The 24,451-nt window shown below is 47.2% G+C and overlaps 1 protein-coding gene across 1 annotated transcript in view; it reads right to left on the bottom strand.

Moving 5' to 3' along the window:
- IGSF9B (immunoglobulin superfamily member 9B) overlaps positions 1-24,451 on the bottom strand; it is a 121,952-nt gene that overhangs the window by 83,636 nt on the left and 13,865 nt on the right. Inside the window, exon 2 of the mRNA XM_035139552.3 lies at positions 1,133-1,330. Within this exon, the coding sequence (XP_034995443.3) occupies positions 1,133-1,330 (198 nt within the window). The remainder of the gene's footprint in view (positions 1-1,132; positions 1,331-24,451) is intronic.

The following is a 24,451-nucleotide window of genomic DNA, read 5'->3' as shown; positions in this document are numbered from 1 at the left end:
TCTCAGAAATTCAAGGGGCAGTCCAGTAAGCACAGGAGTCATCCAGCATTTACCGGGCAGCCTCGTCTTTGGAGCTATCCCGAGATGGCCCTGGAGTCAAGCCCTCTGGGCCACGTGGAAGCTAGGGACAAGGACACGCCAAGGTAGGCTATGTCCCTCCACAATGTCAGCTCTCATTCCCTTCTCCCTGGCTCCCCCCAAATGCATCCGTCCAAAGAGGTTTAGCACATGAGCGTGCGAGCGAGTTGCAGCAGCAGCAAGCAGCTCCCCCTTCCGAGGATGTCGCATGAGGTTTCCAGCACAGGGCCCCCGAAAGCATCACTCAGGGCTCTCTGCTGCCACTGGAAAGCCAAGGCAACAGGCACAGGAGCAGCAGTGGGTGCCCTCCTTTTCGCTGCCTCGGCTTCTCTTGGCCCCGACAGCCCAGCTGGCTTCTCTCTGCCGCTGCTTAATTAAAGCCAACCAGGCGGAAATGATGGAATAAAAAAAGGGGGAGAGAGAGAGAGAACTTTCTGAAAAAGAAGAGGGAGGCAGTGGTGGAGGCAAAACGAGCTTGGCCTGATCTATGTATTTAACCAGCCAGCCCAAGTTGAACTAAGGGTAAAGACAGATGCAGCAGTTTACTTGTGGCAGAGGTCACTTTGAAAAGCATCTTATCTCCCCAGTCATGAACACAAGATACACATTTTTCTGTGCAACTAGAAGTTCTGGGGTGAGAGAGATACAAGAAATGATTCTGCAGGTTTCAAATCTATAGGCCCTGCAGATTAGAAGCTTACAGAACAGCTGCCTGTCAGGGGGAACAGGGAGTCCACAGTGGTAAGTACCTATTGGCTAGCAACTGTGACTGTTTTACAAGGGTCCCTCCAGCCTGGTGTTGTTGTTTTTTTGCACGTGTATTATGCAACATGTCATTAATTTGCAACAAAAGTAGTGCATTACTGGTGGACTTATATTAGATGAAGCATGCATAATCCTGCTTAATAGGTGGTTCTGCAATGCTTCCCTTTTTCTTGCTTGTCTTTTAAAAAACAAAACCCTATGTAAATAATAGAACCCATTCAAGCTTTTAGTGTAAATGAGCAAAATTCTTCCATGGTTTTCATTGTGGCGGGGTAGAGAGAAGACTCACCGGCATATTCTGGGTCCACATGGGGAGGGTAGAACCCAAACTTGATGAAGATGGGGATAGGCACTCCAAACTTGAACCACTCCACCACATAAGGAGGGGGCTGGCCGGTAAGTGGGTGGATTACGTCGCATCCCAGGATCACACTCTCACCAGCACGAGCTGTCACAAACTCGGGTTCCTCTCTTAAGCCGTGGGCACCTAGAGAAAAAGAAGAAGGAAAGGGGGAAGGGAGAATCAGTACTGCTGCTTCCCAAAAGCCCCACTGGGACCATAACAGAGCTTACCAATGGCTTCATGTTAAGACTGAAAGACGTTTCCTATAGCAGAGATGTTTATAGCCAGGGGAATTGGGAGATGAATTGTGGGAACCACCGGAGGTAGGGTACTTGTGCCAACTGAATACCAGTTGTTGGGATGCTGGACTAGATGGGCCTTTGCTTTTAGGAATAGTCTTGCTGGATTATGCCAAAAGGCAACTGGTGGTTTGGGAAGGGCCGGTGATTCTTATTTTCAGTAGGAACAACATTTTAAGCTCAGCAAGCTTCGAATGGCTAGTGACATTGGCTGCACTTACTGACTTGCACTCTGTACTTGCCAAGTCGCAAGCCAGAGGACTCCTTAACCAGAGGCAGTTTTAGGGGGCACAACTAGTTCGGGTGCACTTGGCACCATGTTGCAGGGGGGCACCACAACGATGCTGTAGAAGGAGCAAGAGAGGCTGGGGGCAAGTTTTAGTGTCACACAAGGTGCCACTGAAATTTGAGAGCCCCAAGGTCCACCACTGCCTTAATGCCCTCTTCCTGAGCAGAAACAGAACAGAGGTTTTAGTGGAAGGCTCAATCAAAAAACACTACAGTATACACTATTGTTTATAGCCAATGGTCATCACAATTCCCACCCATGCTATATCCTTAAAGTATCATCATACCACTTTAAGCAGTCATGACTTCCCACAGAGAATCCTGGGAAATGTAGTTTATTAAGGCTTCCAAGAGCTGTTAGGTTAGGCATCCCCAGACTTCGGCCCTCCAGATGTTTTGGACTACAATTCCCATCTTCCCCAACCACTGGTCCTGTTAGCTAGGGATCATGGGAGTTGTAGGCCAAAACATCTGGAGGGCCGCAGTTTGGGGATGCCTGTGTTAGGTGATCCCCTTATTCCTCTCCCAGAGCTACAATTAGCAGAGGTTTAGCAACCAATCCCTCTTTAGAAGGAACTCTTGGAACTGTAGCTCCATAAAAGGAGTGGGGGGTCTCCTAACAGCTCTTGGTAGCTTTAATAAACTACATTTCCCAGGACTCTTGGGGGGAAGCGATGGGTGTTTAAAGTGGTAGGATACTGGGGCTTAAAAAAATTCATAATTAAATGTGTTTAGTACAACTTTGGCTTTGCAACACAGAGAAGAAACATGCCTGTATTCCCCATGATGCAAGGAGCTTTGTTGTACGAGGCATTATCTTTTGGGGGTCAGCACCCCACTACCAAGAATCCACATTCTGAGGGTTTCAAGCAGGGATCTCTCCCAACTCTAGCTGGAGATCCAAGGGACTGAAAATTCTGCATTGAAGGGGGTTGGACTAGAATCTAGATTATTCTTGGAGGTCACTTCCAAATTGCAAATCTACTATTCTATAGGGGAAAGGGGAGAGGGTCAGCAAAAATTATTTTAAAAAAACAAAACCCCACTGCTGAGGATAGAAAGCCGGAAGTAGAAAGAAAAAAACTGGGAAGAGAGGAGAAACCTGTGTGTCCAAAGGAATATACACCTGTTTGTGCAAAAGCCTTTTCTATAAAGGTAGCAAGATGAGAATTCTACTCTGCCTGCCCCCCCCCCGCTCAAGGCACGTAGGCAGGCATCCTCTAAATGCCCCCTGCCTGGAGGGGATATACCCTGAGCCGACAAAGGCAGAGTCAGGCAGTTGCCAAGTCAGCCTCCCAGCATCACTCCAAGGTGACCTTCCCGTGGGGGCTTTTCACAACCACCACCACAGAAGCCTCTCTGCCTCTCATTTCAGAGAACAGAAAGGAGGAGGGGAGAACGGGGTATTGGTGGGGGTTTTTTGCAAGGGGGGGGTTTCATTTTAGCATCTCTGCATAGCCTAGCAATACCTGCAGGGAATTTCTCCCCTCCCTGTAGCAGGAGAAGCATCCATTCATAAACCAATTTGCCTTTGCAGCCAATCACCAGCAAAGCGCTCCAAAAAATCCCCAGAACGGGCCTTTGATGGGGAAACCGCTGACACAGCCTGGGCTGCAGTACAAGCGGTGACAGCATTGTTAAAATAGCAACACGATGGATTACAGCGGCTGCTACACCCAGGGAGATAGGGAGAGAGAGAAAGACAGGCATCCATTACACACACCTGGTGCCTCCCTCATGTGCACCCTAACGGCAACCTGAGAATCACACCTCCATCCAACCCATAAGCCAGAATCCAGAGTCAAATGCACACACTCACACTTATAGACCCAAATCCTATTTCACCTGAACATGCAGAGCATCAGAAGGTCAGCTCGAATCTGCATCACCGTCTGAAGCCCCAGAGAGCCAATACCACTCACTGTAGACAATCCTGAACCAGGGAGCCTGCACCTGCACCCAACCCTAGATTGCAATGCTAATCTTTGGCCCTTTAGACCAGGCACCCCCAAACTGCGGCCCTCCAGATGTTTTGGCCTACAACTCCCATGAACCCTAGCTAACAGGACCAGTGGTCAGGGATGATGGGAATTGTATTCCAAAACATCCGAAGTTTGGGGGTGCCTGGTCTAGATGCATATTTTAAAGAAATGCAAATAGCAGCCATTGTGGGAGCGATGGTGATGATCAGGGAGGTAGTGTTTTAACACCTTCCTCTCCTGCCTGTCAAAAAAAATCCTCCTCTGAAGCTGCTATTTGCATTGGGAGGGAATGAAAGCATGCAGTTAATGCTGCACATAGGTTTAGCTGGGGTGTGCATGTGTGTGCATGCACATGTTTGTAGCTGCAATGGATTTGGGTGACAAACTTTCATTCTCTTTTTTTCTCTCTCTTCAGGTTAGTGATGGGAGTCTGACTTTTGTTTCCGTTAGTCGGGATGACCGGGGCGCTTACACCTGCCGGGCTTATAGCATCCAGGGAGAGGCTGTGATGGGAATTGTAGTCCAAAACATCTGGAGGGCAGAAGTTTAGGGGTGCCTGCTTTAGACCCACAACCAGTTCCCCACAAGGGACCCCAAGATGTGGCCGTTTGATGGGTGGCGGGGTGCTGACCCCTGACATGCTATAGGAAGGCACTGCCTCTCACAACTGAGAGCGCATCACACAATGGGAAGACCACAGGTCTACTGGGGCTGGCCCCATCATGGCTCAGGCGGCATATCGGAAGGGGGGGTGGACCACAGGCACCAGCCTCCTCCACCTGCATGGCTGGCCCATCCACCACCATCACTGCCCTGGATCCAACTGGCTGGCCAGCCAACCATTCCCAGCTTGCTGGACCTGTCCTCTGCAAAAACAGACTTGAACAATAACTGGGAGGAAAACTAGCTCTTTGATGTCATTGCAGCAAAGCAGCAATGCAGGTGCTCTCTGGAAGGAATTGGCCCACAATGCCTCACTCTGTAGAAAGGAAATGCCCAAAGAAACCTGTGGTTAAAAAGAAAAAAGACTGCCTTACCCATGCTTCTAATATAGCTTTGGATGGTTTTGTGTCTCATTTGTCAAAAATATATACTTTTTTGTGCATTCTGCAATCCCTTCCTCAGAGTGCAACGTTCAGGTGGCTAGGGCCGCCACTAGGGGACATGGCATGGCTGGCACACAGGTCTGTGCAGACTTGAAACCTACCATGCCTCCCCAATATCCCTGGCCTACTCAATCACTCTCGTTCTCTCATTCACACAGAGTAAAGCTGTGTGAGAAAGGCTCTCAGTTCAATTCCCAGACTAATCCCACCTTCAAGGAAACAGCGTCCAGACAGCTGTTGGCTCAGTGGTAAAGCATCTGCATTTCATGCAGAACGTCCCAGTTTCAATCCCTAGCAGAGGAAATACTTCTGTGGGAAACCCTGGACAGCTGCTGCCAGACAGTGTGGACAATACTGGGATAGATTGACCAGTATTGCACTATCCCCACCCCCCTGCAAGGAGCTCAAGGTGGTGTGCAGAGTTCTCTCTCCCTCCTCATTTAACCTCCACAACAACCCTCCTGAGAAGCAGTGGCTGCCCCAAAGTCTCCCAGTGAACCGAATGGCCGAATGGGGGGTTCAAACCCTACTCTCCCAGGCCCTGTTCCAACACTCTAACCCAAACACCAGGCTGGTGTGCCTTTGCTCTCAGGCTTTAAAAAGAGGGGATTAGATGGATGACATGTCTGTAATCCACAATGATAAAAACAGATCCTCGAGGTTCATAACCCTGTTACTTCTGCCATGCCAGTACAGTAGCTGTACAAACAGCAGGAATAAGAACTGACTGCAAGCTTTGCTTGTGTGCTTCCTGGAATCATCAGATTGGCCACTGTAGAAAGCAGCAGACTGGTCTGGTTCAGCGGGACTCTTTCTGTGTGTGAGCAGAGGAAGCTGCATTATTCTGCATTATTATTCGGCCTATTCTGCATTAATTGACAGTGTCTCTACAGGGTTTGGGTCTTTTTCCTGGTGAGAGTCTTTTGCCAAGGATAGAACCAGGGGGCCTTAGCATGCAAAGGCTGTGCTCTGCCACTCAGCCAGGCTCCTTCCACCAACGCAGGGGGATGAGGCTCACTAACAGCCCATGTCTCACGGGTCTAACCAGGCAGCCAACCCTCCTGGTCTGCTGTTGCGTAACCAATGTCAGGGTCTGCAAAGCCAGTAAATGGCAGCATTTATTTTTAGAGCCCTAACTGCCAACACTGTGAAAAATCACAGCTTCCTTATTATAGGAGAAACCTTTTTTAAAAAAAATAAAATAAAAAATAAACAGTAGGGTTATGTCAAACCTGTGCATTTATTTCCACAGAGCCTTCCTGGTTCACCCCCTCCCACCTCCTATATAGCCTCAGATATGCACAGAAACCCTCCAGCGTGCTTTGAACCTACATGGGTGTTTTTTTAATTACTGGTACTTGTGCATTACACACACACCCACCACTTTTTTTCTTTCTTCACATTTGTGTGCATGCACAACATTTTGTACATCCAGAGAGCTCAGTGTTTTGTGCAACAGGTATTTTGTCCAACCTGCTACCTGCTCCAGCTCTGCCTCAGAACCTCCAGATTATGCCAAATGTTGCCCCTCCCCTGCTTCTGCTCTCCCTCCCCCTCCCTACCAAGTCCATCCTGAGTTGGGGGAAGATTTTGGCATTTTTGTAATAAAAGATGTTGGTCACTCTCTAACCAACTCACACCACACGAGGTCCAGTTGTTAAGGTGCAGGTGCAGAAAAGGGAAAGGGTACAGTGGGTATCATGGAATAAGAGTACAGTGGTATCTTGGTTTAAGTACAGCTTAGTTTATGAACAACTTGGATTAAGAACACTGCAAACCCGGAAGTAGGTGTTTTGGTTTGTGAACTTTGCCATGGAAGCAGAACATGTTCCGCTTCCTGTTGAGTGTGTTCCATTTGTAAATTGAGTCCCCCCGCAGCTATGGGAAAGCACGCCTTGGTTTAAGAACGCTTTGGTTTAAGAACGGACTTCTGGAACGGATTAAGTTCGTAAACCAAGGTACCACTGTATTGTGATTCGAATCCATAAGGACTAGAATCTTACTTTGAAATTGGGTGGGAAGGGAACCAGGTTACATTTACAGGAAAGTAAATTCTTTGCTTCTATATTCTGCAGTGCTACCAAAACTCAGCATGTGCCTGGCCCTGATTACAGATTCTAATGTCCCTTTTAATAAACACGTAAAACAAAAGCACTGAACATCAGAACAACCCGGAACATTAGCAATAATTGCATGGCCATCCATTAACACTTCATTAACAAAAGCCCGCCTGGTCACTCTCTTGGGGCTGGCAGGTGAAAAAACGAAGTTGAAGCCCATCTCACCTGGATTCAAATTAAAATGTGGACTTATCGCTATAATCACTGATATAGGGCAAGCTACAGCAGGAACAGCAAGAAAAGAGCTTGGCAATTAGAAATAAGGGCTACTGGGAAAGTGAGGTGCTTTGAAACAAAGAAAAGGTATTTTGCTAAAATAAAAGACCTCCAAGCGTTATTATTTTTATTGGCTCCTTTTGAGTAAGAGAGCAAGAGTTAACTAAAAACATTGCTTTTTGCAAAGGGAAGGAGAACCCAGCACAGCAGCTGGTGCAGCCTGGTGATGTCATTTCTCATCAGTACTGTCAAATGAAGCTTGACTGTGTGTAGAGAGGGACGGGATCCTCAATCTAGAGATTAATATCTACAGAGAGAGAGAGGCACACCAGGGCATTAAACCTGAAGCAAGACCTTCCTTCAGCTTGGGAGCCTCCTCCTCCTCCCTGCCATCCCAGCTGTGTGGAACGCAGGCTGTAGTGACCCTCCCCACCAAAGGCAAGCAAATTGCATTCCGTGGATATTCAGGGATACTCTTAACTGTCTAAAAATTGGCCAGGAGGTAGGTGGGCAAATTGACACAGGCGGAACAAGTTGTGTGGGTTGGGGGGGTCTCTTTTCCAAAGCATGGCCCTCTCCATTCCCCCACCCCCACCCCAACAGAGAGGTCCTATTCCTTACTCCCAAACCCCATTTTTTAAAAAACCCTTACGTTTTGCACACTCTAGAAATGGGTGTTCCTCTCAGAGAAGACCCATCTGTCAACTGTCAAGGGTGAGGGTTTCCCCCCCCCCCTTACTACAACACCATAAACCCCTCACCTCGCACGCCGCCCCATATGCATGGCCAACAACCATTCACTTATATTTATGAAATTAAAGGGGTGCAGGGAGTGGGGAGCTAAATCTTCCCCTCCCAGGGGACCCAGCCTTTGAAAGGAAACAAGCCAGATCTGAATAACCAGCATCCTTAAGTTATGCCTCTCTCTCTCTCTCTCTCTCTCTCTCTCTCTCTCTCTCTCTCTCTCTCTCTCTCTCACACACACACACACACACACACACACACACACACACATACACACTTATCTATATCTGTGACTGTGACTGAATGTGTGGAGCTGGCTTCCATCTACACTGAAGATTCAGGCACCCCAGGGCTAAACCTCAGCACAAAAGAACCACAGGCTTGCCTCGCTCCCTTCTCTCTCTCTCTCTCTCTCTCTCTCTCTCTCTCTGCATGAAAGCAGCACAGGACCACTGCCTCCTCCAGCTAGGCATCTTCAGAAAAAGAAGTTGAGCAGGGAGAGAAAGAGAAAAGCTTCCCCTCCCCTTGCCAGCTCCTGCGCTCTGCTCTGCAGGGCTGGTGCTGATTGGCCCAGAATGACATCACTGTTTTTTCCACAGCAGGAATCTAGTACGCCGGCAAGTCTATTTTTGGCACCCAGGAGACAGGCATTAACCAGCAAGTGGCCCCAGTGGGGCCCCAGGTGGGCTTACGACGAAAGTCTCTTGGGGACCCCAGGGGACAGGTGGCCTTGGTACTGCAGGTTGCAAAACCCAAATAGCTGGAGATGCCCGGGGAAGCCACAGCGCTACACAAACAAACAACCGCACAAGCCTAGGGAAGATAATAGAGATATGCATAAGTGGATGTTATCAGGAGGGAACAAGGATGCAGAGGAGAGAGAGAGAGAGAGAGAGAGAGAGAGAGAGAGAGAGAGAGAGAGAGAGAGAGAGAGAGAGAGAGAGAGAGAAGCTGTGTGGCATTTAAATGCAGATTATACCGCATCAATTGTGTGTATGGCAAAGGGTGGGCAGACGCTACTCTTGTGTGATCAACTTGGGGTTCCCCCAATGACCCCCATCCAGAGCCTGATGCAAAACAGTGGCTCAGAAGCAATGGGGGGGCATGCACTCAGAATAAAGGGTGCCTGCGGAATACATCTTCGGCCAGAATTTTTCCCCAGTACCAGAACCGAGCTGAAAGTCCTTTAACAAACACCCCCAAACCCACTCCTGGTCCCCACCCAAGCTAGCTTTCTTTCAGTAGCCTAACTTTAAGGGAAGGGGAGCCTTTTTCCTTTCTTTTCCTTTTTGACAATATAATCCTATATATGTCTACTCAGAGGGAAGCCCCACTGAGTCCAATGGGACTTCCTCCCAAGTAAGTGGGTTTAAAAATGCAGCCTTGTTTTCTTTCTATTGTCAAAATGTCTAGAAGTTGAGGTCTATCAGGAGATTTCAGATATTCCCTGGTCTATAGGGCTGCAGAGTAAATGGTGGAATCGCTCACCTATCAGCTGCCCCCCCCTTTTTAAGGCAACCCTACACTTAAAATAAAGGGGGGGTGAGTGAGAGAGATCCCTCTCAATTTCAAAGACTGATGGCAGCTCCGTGCTGCCTCCTCTACATCCCCCCAAAGAAGCCTACAGAAAGCATCTACTGCTGCAACCTCCTCTCCCACCCTCCACGCAATGGCTGACCTCCCCCAATGCGCACACGCACACACCAATTGCACACGCTTTGTTCGCACCTTGATGCGCCTCATTATCACTGCATTTCAAATCGGACTGAGGCTTTCGCAGCCTGTCAGCAGACAAGAAAACTTCAGCTCCTTCCCTCCCCTCTCGCCCTCCCCACCACCTCAGAAAACCTCCTTTGCACGATGTGCAAAAAGAGCAGGAACCTGCCACCTCTCCCCCCCCCACACACACACACAATACCTGAGGGAGGAAGAGGAGGGGGAACTTTTGTTGCTGTCAAGCATGCATGCATGCTATTACAAGGGACATGCAAGCACCTCTGGAACTCGGAGCCCTGAGCAGCAGATCCTGGGCAGAAACTAGCTGAAGCCCAGAAGCCTTTCACATCTGGTTTTTCAGCACAGACTCTGGCAGCATTTTCCTTGCACCTTTTGCATGACTCTCTCCCAAGTGTTACATGCTTTCGCACAACGTGAAACCTACTTCTGGGATTCTAGTGGAATGCAGTGCAAGGCAAGGGCTCATTTCTGTGTTATTATCTCTCTCTTTTGCAAATAATGCGGAAAGGGGTGCTAAACTTGTACTATATTTCACTATAGTTCCTGAAGGGGCTTATATATATCATGTGCGAGCTCAAATAGAATTACCTAGAAATTAACTGTTAGGGAAACACCATGCAAATAGAATAAACTGCCATGTGAATGTAGCCTCCGTGTGTTTAAGAATCTGTGTAAATAAAGAAGGAGTTAAGAACCTGAAGCTCTGGGGCTAAATACGACCTGCTGTCCTCTCTATCTGGTCCTAGAAACTCTCCAGACTTCACTGCCACTCTCTCCAAGCCCTTGCTAGGACTACTTCACACCTCAAACCTTTTTGGCTGGTTGGAATGTGCCCCTGGACAATAAAACCTCTTGCTCATCTGAATAGGGAATAAACAAAGGTGTATGTGGGGGGAAACAAAGGTTAAGTTTACATTAGATACCCTGCCCACTTTTGCCTCTGGCCCAACCCCCAGTATATGGAATGGCTTAGTGGGTAAAGCACGAGACTCAATCTCAGGGTTATGGGTTCGAGTCACACATTTGGTAAAGATTCCTGCATTGCGGGGGGTTAGACTAGACGACCCTCGTGGTCCCTTCCAACTCTACAGTTCTATGATTCAATATGGCCTCCAGCTTAAAAAGGTTCCTTATGATCTTATCCCCCCCCCACCGCCACCATTTAACATTAACCACCCACAAGTTGTGCAGCTTGATCCATAGTTTTAGAGTCTCCATCTTTATCTCTCTACCTTGTTTTTAATTTCCCTGGGGATTTGGTAGCGCAATTCCTCTAAATCAACTAATTCAAGCCCCTTCTCTGCAGTATCTGCTTTGCAGCCGTTACCCATTTCTGGAGAGCACCTTTATATTTTGCCCCAAACTTGACCCTCGATTTGACAGCTTGTGGCCGAAACCTTTTACACCTTTTCCTGATGTGTTCAAGACCAGGCTGCAACTTCTTTTTCATCTTGAGAATGAAACTAGAAGAAGTACTAGCAGGGGTACATTACAGGGAACGACCATTTTGCAAGAGATCAAGGCACATGTGACCACTGACCAAGCGCGCCCACCTTCCCCCCACAATTGAGGGGGTTGGCACACCGCTGGGTACATTCTACCTCCACCAGTTGCTGGAAAAGGCAGGAGGGGAGAGTGCTGCTGTGTTCATGCCCTGCTTGCAGGCTTCCCTTAGGGGCATCTAATTTGGCCACTCTGAGAACAGTATGCTCAGTGAAGGGCAGAAACAAAAGGCAGAACATGGGAAAAGTGAAAATTTGTCTCATGTTGCATGTGGGACTACTGGCTAGATACCAGGTCTGAAAAGACTGAGGACTAGTCTCTTCTCTCTCACACTCTCTCTCTCACTCTCTCTCTCTCTCTCTCTCTCTCTCTCTCACACACACACACACACACACACGGCACAAAAGCCATTCTGAAAAGGGCTCCCTGAACAGGCAACATTTCATTTCTTTTTACAAAGGTTCATACCCTACTTTTCAACTCTAAGATTTTCCAGATGGACTATTAAAATAACATTTAAAACAAGAATTCAGAACACTGAAACAATTCAAAAAGCAGAACATTAACAGCAGGTGTTGGAAATCATTTAAAAACAAATGCCAGAGGGGGCAGAAATTTATCAACAGTAGCATCTAGCAGGCTTAGGGCCAAAGAGACAACAAAGGCAGCGTCAAGCAAATCTTTCTAGAGAAGACACCCCCATGGCTCATCGGCACCATCACTAAGGGCTGCAGAGCACATGTGGATTTTGGCAAGTAACTTATCCCATGGCCAAACTATTCTTCGGGAACAGGGCAAGGCTGAAATTAAAATGTGCTCCAAGAGAAGTCAGCCCAGTTTGTGGCACCTGTGAAAAAGGTAGATTCCATGCTTCTGTACACAATATGCACTTTAGAGCACATTCAAATCATATTCTGTCCTGTAAAGAATTCTGGGTGCCACTACCGAGAAGACCCCCTGCCTGGTTCCCTGTTAACTTCACTTCTCACAGTGAGGGAACCCCCAGATACTTTGCTATGAGCTCCTTGGAGGAAGTCCAGGTTGCATCCAAGGCAAGGCAAAAAGAAGCATTTGCTGGGTTCTAGCCCCTTTCAAGACTCCTCGTTTAGGGTCTAACAAAGGAGCTTCTGCTGAAACTTTCATCAACTTCCATCAGTGATGGGCAGCTGGTCGGATGCTTGGAAGGAGAGCAGTGCCCCAAGCTGCTTTTTCAGCACCTCACGAAGCCAGCTCCCTGCCCAGTCATTTTATGCAGCGTGGAAACTCGGAGCTGGTCCAAGCTATCTCTGGTACAAAGCAATTGCGGCATCTCCGAACACACAGCTGGAGACCAGCCAGGAAGCAGAGGACTTGATGCGCCTTGGCACTGTCCACGGTTCTCTTATCTCCCGGTCAGCACCAGGGCTACCTGCTCACCTGTAGGGCTTTGCAAATTCAGTTTAGTTTGCAAGGCTCGCAGCAGAGCAAAGCAGGCAGAGAAGGAAACGGGAAGCAGGCAGTGGAAGAGGCATAGAATCCCAGGGACTAGGGAAGTCATCCGGGTCCAATCCTCTGACTCAATGCAGGATCTGGAATGCGGGATGCAAGCACAGCATCTCTAGCAATTAGCTGTGCAAAGGAGAGCTCACAAGTTGCAGAGGCAGGCTGTTCCACTGTTAAACAGTCCTTTCTGTTAAGGTCAGGGGGGGAATCCACTCCCTTGCAATTTCCACCCATTGGTTCCAGTCCAGAAGAGAGCAAGTTTCTTCAGTCTTTCTGCACAACAGCCCTACAGATATTTGAAGACCTCATCCATGACAACATCTAACTCAGATCTCTGCACTGGTTGCCAATGTGCTACCGGGCCAAGTTCAAGGTGTTACTATTAGTATATAAAGCCGTTAACTACTTGGGGCCAGGTTACCAGTGAAATCACCTTACCCTACATGAGCCGAATCAACCACTCCGATCTGCAGAACTGGCACTGCTACAGGTGCCACAAAATACCTGCTCCACATTTATAAGAACTCAGACTTTTAGCATGGTAGCACCTGCACTTTGGAACTTTCTGCCCATTGATACCAGGCAGGCTCCTTCACTGTACTCTTTACAATGCCTGCTAAAAACATCTCTGTTTAGGCAAGCCCTCCCAAAGGTTAAGAAAGTCGGTGCAAGTTTTAAATCTGTTTTATTGTTATTTTAAATTTCCAGAAGTCTTAAATCATTGTGGTTAACTTTTCTTATTGATAATTTATTATTTTTGTAAACTACTTTGTGGTCGGTGTTTTCTTGAAAAATGTTATAAAAATTCACTTGACCTGATAGCTAAGCCAAGGCTGGGGATGTACTGCAGGCTGCAAAAGCTGGGAGGTAACCTAGTGGGCTACTGTGTGTGTGTGTGTGTGTGTGTGTGTGTGTGTGTACTCAGAGTCCACTTTAGACCCAGACATGACCCTGGGACTTGGCAGTCAGTATGAACCTCTGGTTTGGGCTGCCAACATAAAAATACTAAGGACTAGCCCCTTGCCTAATCAGTCATTCAAGGATTTTGCTAGTTATGCTTCAGACTCTAGCTTTCTAGGTGAGCTCCCAGGTCCAGTCACCAAAACGTATTTTTGTATGCAATTTTGGATAATATACACATTTTTGCAAGCAATTTACCCCAACAAAATGCATTTTTTGCCATTTTCACCAATATATGCATTTTTATGCACACTTTCAGTACATTTTTGTTGCTTCAGAGAACTGATTTGCAAAATTCAGAGACATGGGAATTTCGATGGACAGTTGTGCCTCAATTTACCTATCAGTTTGAGAAATGTGAATTACTTGGTTTCTCAATAAAATGCAAAAAAGAGGAAGTAGTTATCCTCCACCCATGCAGAAGACCATGCAGAACATGAATGGAGCAGTCCTGTACAAGACTTCTGCTCCCCAAGACAGCCAGACAGCTACACAAGCAAGGTTCTCCCTGCCTTAAATACACTTCCCAACAAGCTGAGTGGTTCCTTTTCACAATCCATGCGCATCCAAAGGTGGCACCAAAGCCACTCACGTATTCCATTGCATCAGTAGCTTTCAAAGCAGGTAGTCCTCAGTGAGGAGAGCCAGTGTGGTGTAGTGGTTAGCATGTCAGACAAGGATCTGGGAGACCAGGCTTTGAATCTCCACTTCATCTGCATCTACTAAGCAGTCACATGAATACATTTCAGAGTTTGCTTGCTTTCCTCTTTCCTCCTCCTCCCTTCCTCCTTTTGTGTCATGGCTTGTTAGATTATAAACCTGAAGGCAAGTGGCTGTTTGAATTGGTTTTGGAAACCATTCTGAGAGCTTCAATGCAACCATGGTAAGCTACCTTTCAATGAAGGGTCATTTCCACGCACCTGCTGAATGTCAAAGCAGCTCAAACTGCAGCCGAGGCAAAAGAACAGAGGATGGAAAGGTGCCAGAAGCCCCTTCCCCGAATTCGATTCAAGCTATGAAAAGAACCCGGAGATTAAACTGGCAACAGCATTTCTCAGGAAGCTGCCCAGGTAGACGACATCCAATTGATCTCCTGTCTCAGTTATCCTGAGCCAGCTTCCAGATCCCTCCATGCTAGTAGCATAATGTTTAGAAACAGCTCTCGGCTAGACTGTGTTTCGAGACCCTTCCTCGTGGGCCCTGCTGACAGGAAGGAAGCCCGTAATTCAATCTCCACACAATCCTTTAATGGTTTCTCAGCACACACACGCACAAAAAAATGCATAACCACAGCAGCTCCAATAAAACTTGACAGCGAGCCAAGCCAAAGGCATGGGAATATGCCCAGCAACCTTCTTCCCTTAAAGGTCTCAGGTAAGAATATAGTCCAATACTTGAGTAAACCTCAATGCCTCCTCTTCCATGTCTTGGCCATGAGACATTGTATGCAATTACTTTGCAGTGTACATACAATTAGGATTTGGGAACTTCCAGATTACCTGTTTATTGATCATAGAACTGTGGAGTTGGAAGGAACCCCAAGTCATCTAGTCCAACCCACTGCAATGTAGGAATCTTTTGCCCAATGTGGGGCTCAAACTCACGATCCTGAGATTAAGAATCTCAATGTCTACCAACTGAGCTACCCCATGCAAGCTTTTTCCATGCTGGGTTTTCCTGCTGCGGAAAGGGCTTTTAAGTTCTCTGCCTTCTTACAGGGCTTTGGGAAGCTATCGTGAGATCTCGGATGGGGGGCAAGGTCGCACTTATACATGCTTCGCCAACAGGCATGGGGGCCAGGAACAGAACCCCCATATGAAATGGTTACCACCTGCATATGTGATTTCAGCTTTATGTACAATCCCCAGGACGTAAGCCCTGTCATTTGTATTTGAAGATTGCTTTCCTATCACCTCTTCTCCAGGCTAAACATACACAACTCCCTCAATGGTTCCTCATCAGATCTTTGATCATCTTGGTCACCCTCTTCTGCACACCTTTCCAGCTTGTCATTCTCAAACTGCGGTGCCCAGAACTGGTCACAGAACTCTAGGTGGAAGTCAGACCAAGGCAGAATAGAGCGTTGCTATTACTTCCCTTGATCAGCATGCTATACCTTTGTTGATGCAGCCTAGAATTGCATTAAATCATTTTGTTAACTTTGGGTCCAGTTCTCCAATCTGATCATCCATTCAAACTGTTTGCAGGGAGATTAGATGGCATTGGCTACTTAACAAGCATTCATTTTGATTTGTTTGTGGGGAAGTTATATGACCCTTGCATTAAAGCAAGAATTAGCTGACAATTAGCCTTGATTAGCCTGGCGTGCTATGGTCCATGGGGTCACGAAGAGTCGGACACGACTAAACGACTAAACAACAACAACAACAACAACAACAACAAGCCTTGATTAGAGTGCACACATGCTCTCTCTCTCTCTCTCTCTCTCTCTCTCTCTCTCACACACACACACACACACACACACAAGTCTGTAATGTTTTAGCCTTTACTGCATTCCTCTCATTTAAGCAAACGCCTGTCACCGCATGCATGACATCATTCCTACTTACTGCAATTTACAACCCCTCTGTCATCATTTGGGATGCTTCCCCTAGAGGCCATTCAAGCAAATGAGACAGCCTTCTAAGCAAGGCTGATTGCATATGCTACTCAGCATCTAGTTTGAAAAGGGGGGAAAGGGGGGGGAGAATAGATGCAGCATAAGGTTTAATTTGTGCAGGGCTCATCCAAGGAAGCTATTTTTAATACCAGGGTCAAGTCCTGGAATACGGGTAATAATAAAGATGAGGCCACAGCACATCTCTCATTTACTGAGCAACCCAGGCCTGTCCTGCAGGCGTCAGGTGGAAGGGGTGGGGGCTTGGGGAGGGGTGGGGGAAGAAATTAAAACAGCGGATTGCGACACGAGCTTAACTGCGGGCACAGAAGCAAAGTCCTGGAAAGGGGGGGGGGAATCCGAAGTAATGGAAACGCAATGGAGGCAAACCCTCTCCCCCTCCTCTCCCTGCCTTGCCGCCTGCCTATCATGTCAGCTTCAACTCAGCTCGCGGCTTTTCCTTTGCAAAGATATGAAGTCACCTTTTCTCTCTCCTGCTTTATTTGCATGCCGCGTGCCTATTGGATGGGAGAGCTCTCCCTTGATCTATTTGCATCCTGCAAGCTCAATGGTGGAAGCACAAGCCACAACCAGAGCACATACGTGTCACACGTAATGCCAAAGAGAGAAGATATTTTGCCATTTATTTCTGTTTCCCCACCACTGCCCGCTCCCTGCTCTCATCCCTAGCAGATACTCTCTAGCGTCTGCAAAGTGGAAACACACAGTAATTGCTAAAGGGAAAATGAATTGTGGGAAAGAGGTAATCTTCAGGATGGTTTCTGGGGGGGGGGGGCAGCATGGCCCAGCAAGCAGGCAGCTATATAAAGAAGTAGCAAAAGCCTATCCCTGGCAGAACTGGGACCAGAGTCCCGGGGGGGGGGGGGTCAGAGTCACTCACAGAAGCATCATCAGTCTGAAAAAGGAGATGTTGGGTGCAAGGCTAGAGTCCGAGCCATGAAGTCCATCAAAAAAAAAGGCCTCTAAGCAATTATCTGTGTGGGTAGACAGTTAAATGCATCCATTTCAGTTTCTCTAGTTTGTCATTTTCCAGTCTTAAGTTGGGTTCCCTAAAATTCCACAACTGTTTGAGTGTTGTTGTTTTTTAAAAAAGTTATCATGAAGATTTGTAAGTCTCTTAGTGCAAATTTCTCCAGCTATACCAGACCCTCCAAGTGTCTCTATTTTCCAGGGACAGTCTCAAATTTACAGAAGCTATCCCAGTTTCTGATTTGATCCTGGAATGTCCCATTTTTTCCTTAAAAAGGTAAAGGGACCCCTAACCATTAGGTCCAGTCGTGACCGACTCTGGGTTTGCGGCGCTCATCTCGCATTATTGGCCGAGGGACAGCTTCCAGGTCATGTGGCCAGCATGACTAAGCCGCTTCTGGCAAACCAGAGCAGTGCACGGAAACGCCGTTTACCTTCCCGCTTGGAGCGGTACCTAATTATCTACTAGCACTTTGACGTGCTTTCGAACTGCTAGGTTGGCAGGAGCTGGGACCGAGCAACAGGAGCTCACCCCGTCGTATGGAATTCAAACCGCCGACCTTCTGATCGGCAAGCCCTAGGCTCAGTGGTTTAAACCACAGCGCCACCCGCTGTGGTTTAGGACATCCCTATTTTCATCGGATAAATGTCGAAGGGATTGGATTTATGCGAAACCATGTTTCCCACATTCCTATGCCTTGAGCGTCATTGGCATATGAGAAATTGCTTTATCCCAAAATTGCTTTATCCCAAGTCAGTCTCTCTCCCAGTAACTTGTCTGCTCTGAGCAGCAGCATCTCTCCCAGGCTCTCCACTCCCAATCCGTTTTCACTGGAGATGCCAAGAGAAGGAACTGAACCTGGAGCCTCTTGCAAGCAAAAGCACCATGGAACTCTGGCTCCCTCTTCCTGCACAGCGTCTTGCCACAAGGGACCCCAGCAAAAAGGAGGGAGCTTCTGCTTTGAAGCCCAGCTGGTGCCAACATCCACATCCTCTTCCAGGTGGCTGCACTAGCAGAGAAAGTTTCCACTGTCCTCCAACGACCCATCACTCTCTCCCAGATCGCTCTCTGTCCATTCTAATTACACTCCTTCAGCCTTTTACCTCTCATACCGGTACTTCCATCCTCTCAATGGTATATAGTGGATAGAAAACCCTGACTAGGAGCAGACAGGTTAAAGCTGGTATCTCCCTCTTTCTCTCATTTTAGTTACGTTGCCCTGAGTTACGTTACTCAAGAGTTCCAACAAAGAGTGGGAACATAGGGGGGGGGATCACCACTATAGATCTGCTTTTAAAATCTTTCAGAAAGCTTCTGATAAATTGACCGAAGCTATCACCGGGAGTTTCCATCTTGCTGAAGCTAAAGGCAAATGACTTCTTGTATTATTTCCGTCTTGTTAGAAATAAGTAGCAACAACTAAAAACGATGTCACTTTGAACTTATTCTACAGTGCAGCAACAGCAGACAACTTACGGTAATAGCAATAAATGCATCCTAATAAATTAAACTGATACAGTGGTACCTTGGTTTACGAACTTAATCCGTTCCGGAAGCCCGCTCTTAAGCCAAAGCGTTCTTAAACCAAGGTGTGCTTTTCTGTAGCAGCGGGGGACTCAATTTACAAATGGAACACACTCAACAGGAAGTGGAACATGTTCTTATTCCAAGGCAAAGTTCACAAACCAAAACACCTACTTCCGGGTTTGCAGCGTTCTTAATCCAATAAACTAAGCTTAAACCAAGGTACCACTGTACAAGCTTCCTTGGCTTATGGCAGTGGTTTTCAACCAGTGTGCTGTAGTCAGGGGTGCCGTGGACAACACTGACCTCTGTCTTTCTTTCCTTCCCTCTCTTCCTCTGATGCCCTCTTGCATCTCTGCCTCCCCAAGTCTTGCATGGCTATTTGTTGCAGCAGCCCTGGCTACAAGCTCCCCAAACGAATAGTGCCTCTGAGGCTGGCTGGGGGTGCTTCCCAGGCCCCTGTGGGGGCAGTGTGAGGAGACACCTCTCTTTGGGGTGGGAGGACAACTCAAAGACCAAGGGTGGCAGCTGCGGCTGCCCAGAGGACTCCCAAGGAGAGGGGAGAGGGGACAAGGCTGAGGGAACATTCCACAAGGGAGGGTGTTCAAAAAGGGTTGAGGGGCTACCAGCTCTGCAAGCAAGGGGGGGACATAACTGGGCTCCTGTTGCTAATGCTGTCCAACTTTTGCTATAAATTTAGTAATGTGACCAAGATGCCTTCTTTCTGCCTTCCTTAGGTCCAACCCACCCCCACCCCCAAATACCGTGAACTGTTTGGCCCAATTTGATTTCCCATTCCTCCAGCATGCCATGTTTAATTGCATTTGGAGAGGGGAGGTGACACAGATGTAATTGTAGGAAACAGAGCCTACACCAAAAAAAACTATCAAAAAACACACCACAGAGCAAAACCCAGGTGAGTTTCCATGAAAGTACTTCTAAGAGCATGGGCCTGGAAAGGATCCTGGAGGTCATCTGGTCTAACCCTCTGTTCAATGCAAAATATAGGATTGCAACTATAGCATCCCTGATGGAGGTCTTGCCAGGCTCTGTTTAAATGCATCCAGTGAAGAGAAAGAACATGAGATGAGTTGTGCTGGATCAGGCCAATAGCCCCTTTAACCCAGAATCCTGTTCTCACAGTGGCCGACCAGATGCCACTGGGTACATTAGCACAGCAACACTCTGCCCACCTGCTGTTCCCAAAAACTGGTATTCAGAGTGCTGATAATGGTGGTAGAACACAGGCTTGTTCTCTGTTAATTTATTTAATCCACTTTTAAAGCCATCCAAGTTGGTGGCCATCACTGCCTCCTGTGGGAGCAAGGTTCATGGTCTAGCTCTGTGCTGCGTGGAGAAGTCCTTTCGTTTAGCTGCCCTGAAACTTCCAACATTCAGCTTCATTGGGTGTTCAAGAATTCTCTTGTTTATAAGAGAGAGGAGGGGGGAAACTTTTCTCTATCCCCTTTCTCCATGCCACACATAATTTTTTTAAAAAAAAAAATTCTATCGTGTTACCTGTTAATCACATTTTCTCTAAATGAAAAAAGGCCCAAACACTTCAACCTTTCCTCAAGAGGAGTCTCACTCCTTTTCCCTTGATCATTTGAAGCTTCAGAAGAACAAGTATGCTCCATCTTTCACATAACAGCCCTTCAAATATCTGAGATTCAAAGGCAGTTATCAAGCCTCTAGCTGTTTCAACCATTCCTCCACTGGCAATTGGTGCCCCTTGGGAATGGAAGGGCAAATGGCTGGGAAACCAACAATAGAAGGATCTTGAGACAATGACAGGCAGAGCCAACTAAGCCTGCTGAGTTCTACAAGGGGCAACCCTGAAACTAAGGAGAAGGAAGCTGACAGGCAGTGCTACCCCCTGGGTTGCCTGTAAGTAAGAGGGCAGGCAAACGGGGGCTGGGTGAAGGAAGAATAAAGTTGGTGGGGCGTTTCCCCATTGGCCCTAATAGACCTGCCTCCACTGCATTCCTCTTAGGACTTTAGTTTCCCGACATCTCAACATCATGGCCACCCTTCTCTGGACGTGCTGCAGATGGCCAACATCCTTTTTAAAACATGGTGCCCAGAATCGGACACCATAAACCAGATGTGACCTGACTACTGGCAACAAAGCTTAAAACTGAACACTTGGAAAGACCTGGAGTTCCTACATCCCAGTCCAACTCCTCTGGCTTTAGCTACCTGCTCAACCCAAGAAATGGCATGTTCAGATAGTTCAAGCACATGAGATAAGCAACCCCCAAAGTTGACAGAAGATCCCACGTAATCGTGGACCTCTGCATCCCTTTCCAAGAGAAACAAAGTTGCCATGCATGCACCCAAATGCCAAAGCACTTTCATCATTCTAAACAGGACGTGGAAAACAAGGGGTTGCTGTTGGACTCAGAGACTCAGCCCCACCCAAGATAGCCCATGGTCAGGGGTGATGGCAATTGTAGTCCAGCAACATCTGGAGAACCACAGGTTCCCCATCCTTCTACTGAACCAAATAAACATTACAAATCACATGTGTTTCTGTCATTTGATTACTTGCAATTGATTGTGTGATCTGACTCCACCAAAGAGTAATGGGTTTGAAGAAATCTGAAAGTTCTGTTCTCAATCACTTGCATGACGCTCAACGCTGCAGTCATGAAGATGTGAACACAGAAGCATGGAACAGTCCACGGCCTAGAAAATCTCTCTCAACCTCTTTAGCTCTAGGGTGAATTTTTTTAATGCATTTATTTCCTGAGCGAGAGTGATTATTAACTGGTTATACTATATACAATTAAAACCTACGATTTATTATTATTTTTTAAATGGAAGTCTTCATATTTTACCTGCAGTTCAAGCCTGGGCATATTAACTCAGAAGTAAGCCTCACTAAGTTCACTGGAACTTTCTCTTGAATATGTTTAAAGCTAAAGGGACCCCTGGCCATTAGGTCCAGTCGTGACCGACGCTAGGGTTGCGGCACTCATCTCACGTTATTGGCCGAGGGAGCCGGCGTACAGTTTCTGGGTCATGTGGCCAGCATGACAAAGCCGCTTCTGGCGAACCAGAGCAGCACACGGAAACGCCATTTACCTTCCCGCTGTAGCAGTACCTATTTATCTACTTGCACTTTGACGAACTGCTAGGTTGGCAGGAGCTGGGACCGAGCAACGGGAGCTCACCCCGTCGCAGGGATTCGAACCACCGACCTTCTGATCAGCAAGCCCTAGTAGGCTCTGTGGTTTAACCCACAGCGCCACCTGCGTCCCTTTGAATGTGTTTAGGATTAGCATAATTCAAAACATCTGTGCATGCAAGCCCACCTGCCTTTACCCTACAAGAATTGTACCAGCTTATGAAAAAGAAAAGCTATTTCTAAAAGATATGGATTTCTTTTCTTTCTTTCTTTCTTTTAAAAAGTGCATTTTATTGATTTTAATAAACAAGCAATAACAAACTAGGTGTGGAGCAGAGTCAGTCAAACATAAATCCATAACATTGTTCAACACATAGACCCCTCCAAAGAGTAACATTCATCATTGGTGGTTTAACTGGGACTCCGCTAACCCAGAAATAGTACCTCAGGTTAAGAACTTTGCTTCAGGATGAGAACAGAAATCGTGCGGCGGTGGCAGTGCGGCAGCGGGAGGCCCCATTAACTAAAGTGGTACCTCAGTTTAAGAACAGTTTCAGGTTAAGAATGGACCTCCAGAACGAATTAAGTTATTAACCCAAGGTACCACTGTAGCTCCACTCATCCTGCTGACAAATGTGAGTTGGCAAGAGCATGCGTATTCTAACACACCTCAACTGGTAGCCAATTTCTAGGTCAAATTCAAGGTGCTAGTTATGCCCTTTACAACCCTAAATGGCCTGGAAAGTGGTTGTATCAAGGAACGCCTTGTCTAGAAAAATCCCTCTGGCCAAAGAAACCAGGGCCCCGGCCTTTTAGAAGCTGAGGCAGTCTACTAAAAGCAGGGCCTCACTGCTGCAGCCCCACAGCTATGCGGTGGAGCTCATTTGTCCATTTCTATCCCTTTTAGCAAACAGGTGGAGATATTCTGGAAAACATTTGGAAACTGAAGCTGGTGCTTTTTCTGATTTTTTATTCTTAAAACTATTTTATTTCTCTAAGGAGCTCAAGGTGGTGTACATAGTTATCCTCTTCCTCATTTAATCCCCCACAAAAACTTTGTGAAGCAGCTTAAGGGTGAGAAAAGGGACTGGCCCAAGGTCACACCCAGGAAGCTTCATGGCCAAATGGGGATTTGGTCGCCCAGGTTCTAGTCTCACACTCTAACCACTATGCAAAACAGCCCACAATCCAATAAAAAGAGAGTTGGGTTGTTAAAAGAGAGTTAGGGAGTGCTGAACCATAAGCTAAATGCCCCCAAACGTCCAACAAGCAATGAGCAATTAGAGGGCAAAGCTGTTCCATGAGACAGAAAGTTTAAGTGACCACGCTGTTCGGTCAACAAGATTCATAAATATTCATAATCCGCCAGGGTAAAATACAATACATCATTTATAGTGCTAGGCCCATAAGTCAAATATCTTCCCCCACGGTTTTCTATTTTGCCAAGAAAGAAAGAAAGAAAGAAAGAAAGAAAGAAAGAAAGAAAGAAAGAAAGAAAGAAAGAAAGAAAGAAAGAAAGAAAGAAACACATGCTTTAATTTGGCATGTTCAATAAGATGGTCAGGCTCATTCGTTTTCATTCTGGCTGGGGCTTACAGGTGCTGTAGTTCAAAACACTAGATTGGCGAAAGCAGTTTAAAAAACCAGAACAACTGGGTTTTAAAGGAGAACAGCAATCAAATTTCGGAAACAGAGCAGCTGATACAAGATATCTGGGTTCTGGGTAAGGGATCAGCAGCAGGGAAGGAGCGCTGTCCATCTCATGCAGCCCTTAGATGCAATAAGAGCCCCCCCTTCCCATTTGGTCTTTGGAATGCCTGCTCTTCCCCCCTCCAAGATGCTGGCTGCATCCGTTCATTCTGCCTCAACAAGCAGCAGCATCCAACCCTGCCTCTGTCGGCCTGGTGCAGTAGGAAGCTAGCTCCTCCAGAGCACCTCATTGCGCAGAAGCAGCCACGCTTGTCAGTGTAATCTGAAGGGTTCACTCAAGGCCACAGGAAAGAAAGCTTAGAGGATGTTAAAAACCATCTCACTACAGGCAGCGTCTGAAGCACTGGGCTTTCTGCCATCAACAGGTAATTAAAGGGCTCAGTGGACCACACTGCCACTTTGCACACCCATCTGGAACTGGCCTGGGAGATATGTGCCCTGCCCCAAACCAGGACTGAGGTACCGGGAGTGTTTTGCATCCTTGCCTGTCTTTGCCATGTGGCTCCATTAGTGGCACAGCCATCCTCCTGGGTCCTCCCCAAACTACTGTGCAAATTATTGGCAGCCTGAAGGAGAAGAATGCACACTCGCCATGGCCCGTGGCAATGCAGGGAGCCTGTCTGTAGTGCCCCCACACAAATTTATCATGGTGAGTCCATACCAAGCTCTTAAGATGAGTAAGAAGCAGCAGGCAGCTCTTCCCTGTTAAACCTTTCGGAAAGGGGAAGAAGTGAGCATGTCAGATGACCTCCAAACATACCCCAAATTGAGTCTAATCTCAGGATGGGGAAACTTTCCGAAGTGTGGCAGCAAAAGGAGTAGAGGTGTACAAGGGTGGAAAAATAGAGAATAAGAG

Source organism: Zootoca vivipara, chromosome 14 (genome assembly GCF_965207765.1).
Source record: "Zootoca vivipara chromosome 14, rZooViv2.hap1.1, whole genome shotgun sequence".
Taxonomy (NCBI): Eukaryota; Metazoa; Chordata; class Lepidosauria; order Squamata; family Lacertidae; genus Zootoca; species Zootoca vivipara.
This window is presented reverse-complemented; position numbering and strand designations above follow the sequence as displayed.